Source organism: Halyomorpha halys, unplaced genomic scaffold (assembly GCF_000696795.3).
Source record: "Halyomorpha halys isolate HHAL.00 unplaced genomic scaffold, Hhal_1.1 Scaffold240.1, whole genome shotgun sequence".
In the NCBI taxonomy this organism is placed as follows: Eukaryota; Metazoa; Arthropoda; class Insecta; order Hemiptera; family Pentatomidae; genus Halyomorpha; species Halyomorpha halys.
Genome location: NW_027115703.1, coordinates 734,370 through 740,321, shown reverse-complemented (window position 1 = coordinate 740,321; position 5,952 = coordinate 734,370). Strand labels below are relative to the sequence as shown.

Below are 5,952 nucleotides of genomic sequence, written 5' to 3'. Positions count from 1 at the left end.
GAATCTACGAGCAGTTTCTTGTCGTTTCAGTCTTGTGGATTCCAAGTAAGTCTCTTGTCAAGATGGAGTCCTAAGTATCGAATCTGTTCAACAGGCGTTAGTGGAGTATTTAGAAAGAATACTACTGAAAATTTAAATTATAATTAAAATACAATTAGTACTTACGATGCCTGCTGAATGGTCCATTCATGTAATGTCTAAAACCTTTGTATGGATAAACAGGCTTATCTTTCAGATGGGGATGAAATCCAATTTGCTAAATAATGAAATGAAAAATAGTTTATTATTCTAGGTCCCTTTAGAAATATTAGAGAGACAATTTTAATTTTAAATTAATATTTATTGGCCGAAAAGCAGTATGGCCACACTTAATTATAACTTATTTAAGTTCTTATATATTCGCCGGAAAACTTTAAATTTTACCAGTTCAGGCCCCAAAAATGAATCCATCACAGGCCCTCAGGGATAAATATGGGAAACAAAATATCGATATCGATATCGGTTAGCAATATCGATATTGATATTATATCGTCACTAAAGTATCAATATCCAAAATTTAACAAATTAAAGCAATAATATAAGAATATTGTATCTAATTTTCGATATCAATATTAATAAGAATGTCAAATATCGAAATGAATAAAGAATCATCAAAATAAAACATCGATATTTATTTTTGATATTTTCCATAAATATTTCTGAATTTCAAAACAAAATGTCGATATTTATATATTATTATAAAATTTTCAATAAAATGTTATATTTTTATTTTAAGTATTTCTGTTAGACTATTGCAAAGGAGATTTTTTTTCTTAATACTGTTGGAGATGGAGTTATTCAAATCAAAACATTAAATTCATATAAATATAAACCTTTGTTGATTTATATTGAGTATCTGAATTTGTGTCATTCTTATTTTAGCCTGGTTGTAAATATATTGGCCTCACTGAAGGCCATCTCCGCTCACGCCACTATTTATGACGTCATATTTTTTTTATTTTATTGACGTTACTTTTTTTTATTTTTTTAAAATGCTTTAGATTAACTTTCTATTCTGACATATTGAGATTTTATGTTTTTTTGCAATGATAGTTTCATTTTTTGGCTGAGCCAGGTTGTTGAGGAAAACCGGGATATTCGCTCTCAACAATTCTGCCTTCCCTCGTCTGATGGAGGAGAAGAACAATCCCTTCTTCAGGAAGTTCATCTACGGGGGGAAGGAGGTGGTGGGGCCGATGAACTTAATGTTGGGAAGGGCTTGACTAACCGGGATCGGTGAACCATCCATATAGTACAAGAGCCGGGAAGAAACAAAGGCAGTTATCTCACCCCAATTTTTGATTACTTTAATGAAAACTATGTATAATTAATAGTCAAAATTGATGAGTCTGCCAAGTATAGGTAGGAGGAATACAAAATGCCTGCTGTTTCAAAGCGATAAAAAAAAACTAATTTACGTCCTAATATTTAGGACATACTAAAAGATCTGTAGTTATAAAATATATTTTGAAAAATTCATATCTCAAAAACCATTTGACGTACAGATGTCTATTAGCACTCAAATTAAAGCTAGTTTAATGAGCTACATTGTAGTTTATGATGTTTATCTTCGTAGGAGTAATAGTTTACATGAAATTTGTTAGTATAAATTGATTTATAGTTGTTCGGACAAATTTTCATTTGCCAAATTTATATTCATATGTAAATATCATAAAAACTACTACCCTTACGAAGATAAGTGTCATAAACTGCTTTAAAGTAAGTTAAATTTCCTTTATTTTGAATGTTAGCAGAAATATGTGCGTCTTATGGATCTAGAAATATATTTTTTCAAAAATCCAACATTTTACAGAAGATAACTATAATAATAACTAGAAATTAACGTTTTGTGAGTTTTTTTTTGTCAAATATCATAAAAACTACTACTCCTACAAAGATAAACATAATTAACTATTTCGTAGTAAATTTAACTAGCTTTAATTTGAGCGCTGGCAGAGATCAGTACGTCCAATGGTTTCTAAAATAAAGTTTTTCATAAATCAAATTTATTGTCCGCACAACTATAAATCAATTTACTTTAGCAAATATCATGAAAACTACTATTCCTACGAAGGTAAAGGTAATAAAGTTTTTTATAGACCATTAAACTAGCTTTAATTTGAGTGCTAATAGACATCTGTACATCACATAGTTCCTGAGATATAGATTTCTCAAAATAAATTAACTAACTACTAATCTTTCTGTAGATTTTTAAGAAATTTTGCTTTTTAAATAGCTATATCTCGAGAACTATTGGACGTAAATAGCTCTTTTAGGACTAATATTTCAGAACATTTACTCTTCTTTAAATAATGTCTTCTTAGAGTTTCTAGTGCTGTTGGTAGTTTTTAAGGTATAGAGCTTCGAATGAAAAAATCAATGGTGTTTTAAGGTTTTGAAACAGCCGCCATTTTTTTTATTCCCCCTACCTATACTTGGCAGACTCATCAATTTTGACTAGCAATTATACATAGCTTTTATTAAAGTAATCAAAAATTGGGGTGAGATAACTGCCTTATTCTCTTCCCGGCTCTTGTACTACATAGAATCAGACGCAGGCAGAGGCCTGGAGGGCTGGACAAGGAGGCACCCGGACGAATGCAAGTGGATAAGGCGCTTACCCTAATACTGCGTTTTACCATGTTGCAAATAAAATTGTCCCCCTTTTAAAATTAAATGGTAACCTCCTCTTCCCCCACAAATAATTGTAAATAAATAAAGTTTGGAAACAATAAAAATATTATTGGCAGCGGTTACATGCGTAACCCTAGAGCACCATTCCATTACTGCCTAACCCTGAATGTATGTCCTTCATATCAAGGAAATATAATTTTATTAGCTATAATCTGTTTCATAATCCGAAAATAATAATGATTAATCGATTATATAAAAGTATATTTTGTGAAATCTAATACTATTATATAGACTAATAATTATTATTATACACAGTGATATTACCTTGACAACGTGTGGACTATACACGACGACCAGGGTCCGGAAACCATATGCATAATGGAAGCAGAAGCCATTCCTTCCATATTCTTTGACAGTTTGAAGCATCATTACACGTATCCCTGTGATGAAATGAAGAATATAATACATAATGAACTTAAGCAAATATAATTCAATTAATGAATAAATGAAAAATAGTTTAGTATTCTGGGCCATATCACAACCCTCGAAGAATGGTGTCGAAATTGGAAGATAAAAATAAATCCCATCAAATCAGATTTACTCTTCGTCGTAAACCTGCCGACTGCCCTACAGTATACTTTAATAATGTGGCTCTTACCCCTGTAGAACAGATTCGTTATCTTGGATTACACCTTGACAAACGACTAACCTGGAATCCTCATACAAGACTGAAAAGACAGGAAACTGCACGTAGATTCCGACTATTACAGCACTTACTAGACAAACGGTCTAAACTTCCAACTCATTACAAAAGACTGATATACATGACAATAAGGCCCATCTGGACATACGGAGTTGAGTCTTGGAGCTCCACTAAACCTTCGAATTCCTCTCGTATCCATTCCTTACAATCCAAAATCCTTCGTAAAATCCTCAATGCTCCTTATTTTGTTACTAATAAAACCATCCATAAAGATCTAAATGTTCCTTATGTAACCGATCTAGCCCGAAACCGATATCATTCCTTTCATTATAAACTCCCTAACCACCCAAGCCCACTAGTTTGTAACCTTGCTTCCTCTTCCATTCCTGGCAATCCTCCGAGGCACCTGAAAAGAAGATGGCCTCGTGACCTTATATTGTAAAATGTTTTTAGAGTTCTACTACTGGGTAGTTTCTATAAATGCTGTATCAGATGATTATCATTATGTCATTATGATCAAATTTACTTGTATTTTTTATACAGTTGTAAACATCAATTTAAAAAAAAAAAAAACTATTCTGGAACTAGGTCCCTTTAGAACAATTACAAAGGTAATTTTAATTTTATAATAACATTTATTGGCCATAAAATACTGTGGCCACACTTAATTATAACTTAAATACAGAGAGAAAAGAATAGATTGATTAAAAAACTAACTGAGTAAGTAAAAACAAAACAAAAAGTTAATTAAAAAATATCTGTACTATTATAATAATGGGTCAGATTGGTGAAGCAAAACGTATTCTACAGCACATCAATCTATTCAACCAGAGTTGGAGGAAGTAGGGTTAAGTTTTCATTCCGTGAGGTCTTACAAGAAGTATTAATCAACTACTTCAGGTTGGACTCCAACCGGCTCCGCAGCAGTTGCTAGGTTGTTAACGTGACACCTCAACTCCCTCATCTACTAACTGCCTCAACAAGATTATATCCATGATTTCTAGGCTAGTGATCTATTTCGCTTTTCCTACCCTAAGTCGAAGAACATTAGGACAAAAAGCTTCTTATTTTTTATTTTTTATTTATTCAATGTAATTTACAACTGTACGAAATAATACAATAGGTAAATATGTTGCATATTTCATATAAACTTGAAAATCTTGGGAAGGAACCACCCATTGGTTAACTTAAACCCATTAATTTAAATTAGAAGGTCCCGTGGCCATATTCTTTTCAGACGCTTCGGAGGATTATCAGGGATTGTTAAGGATGAAAGATTAAGAATTAATTAATGGGTTAGGATGGTTATACCGAATGTGATGTTAAGGTCTTTGTGAATGAGTTTATTTGTGACGTAGGACGTAAAGCTAAATTTCAAAACATACATATTCAGTATCTCACAGTTCAGTCCTAACATCTTCCTACAGTCACTAAATCGCTGTGATTACAATCCAAAATCCTTCGTAAAATCCTCAGTGCTCCTTACTTTGTCACAAATAAAATCATACATAAAGACCTCAATGTTCCCTATGTAACCGATCTAGCCCGAACCAGATATCACTCCTTCCATTATAAACTCTCTAACCACTCAAATCCCCTAGTTTCTAATCTTGCACCCTCTTCCATTCCTGACACTCCTCCGAGGCACCTAAAAAGAAGATGGCCACGAGACCAGCTAATGTAAAATGTCATTAGAGTGCTACCAATGGGTAGTTTCTCTACACGCGTGTAACACTCCAATTTAACTTAGATCATATTTACTAAATGTATTATAATGTACAGTTGTAAATAGCAATAAATAAATATTAAAAAAAAGAAGATTTAAAAATATTTATCTTACTTTCATGGTGTTATAGAATCGATTTACGTACCTTTTTTCACTTTCACTTTCCCATATACGGGATACCTATTAAGGGAAGGTATTGCCTTCGAGAAAAATTTAGAATCCTAGTTTTCGATGAAATTCATGTTTTTGAGGTTCCAGGAGTCTAAAAAAACTATTCTTGCAAAACGATCTGTTTGTATGTTTGTGATCAGCTTAGCTCAAAAACGAAAAGTCGTTCGAAATTGAAAGTGAAATTACATATTCATGGCGGGTATGACAACTATTTTGCTAAAATTAAGTTAATAAAGTGTCACTTTATAGAATAAATATTTGACATTTTTTCGATTTTCTCTAAAACATCTCAAACGAATTTGATTCAACTGAAATTTTGTAGCTTTTAATATGAAATAGGTTTCATAATAATTGAAGTGCCGGAGTTCATAGGCCGTAGGCACATCAAGTTTTTTAGACAGGCGGGTCGACCCTCCACCAAGACCCGGGAGGTGGCAAAGCACTGTCCTCTTGGTCTACGTCCTCGCCGAGGGAAGGGCTACGGGTTCTGCAACCTGAAGTCATCTAACCCATCTCACCTTTTATCTCCCAGTGGAGCGGTCCTCCCCGTTCTTTGCACCCCGGCCAGTGGCTCCTGGGTCAATATTGTAAACCCCGCCTTCAGCGGACCCAACCCAACCCCTTATAATGCTATATAACACAGGAAGGGCACCAGTTACATTTTTATACACTTAGGTTT

General features: G+C 33.2%; 1 protein-coding gene across 1 annotated transcript in view; it reads right to left on the bottom strand.

Annotated features, from left to right (window-relative positions):
- LOC106680053 (cytochrome P450 4c21) overlaps window positions 1-5,952 on the bottom strand; it is a 30,292-nt gene that overhangs the window by 21,308 nt on the left and 3,032 nt on the right. Inside the window, exons 3-4 of the mRNA XM_014419512.2 lie at window positions 2,998-3,113; window positions 166-256 (exon numbers count right to left, since the gene is read on the bottom strand). Coding sequence (XP_014274998.1) covers window positions 166-256; window positions 2,998-3,113 — 207 coding nt within the window. The remainder of the gene's footprint in view (window positions 1-165; window positions 257-2,997; window positions 3,114-5,952) is intronic.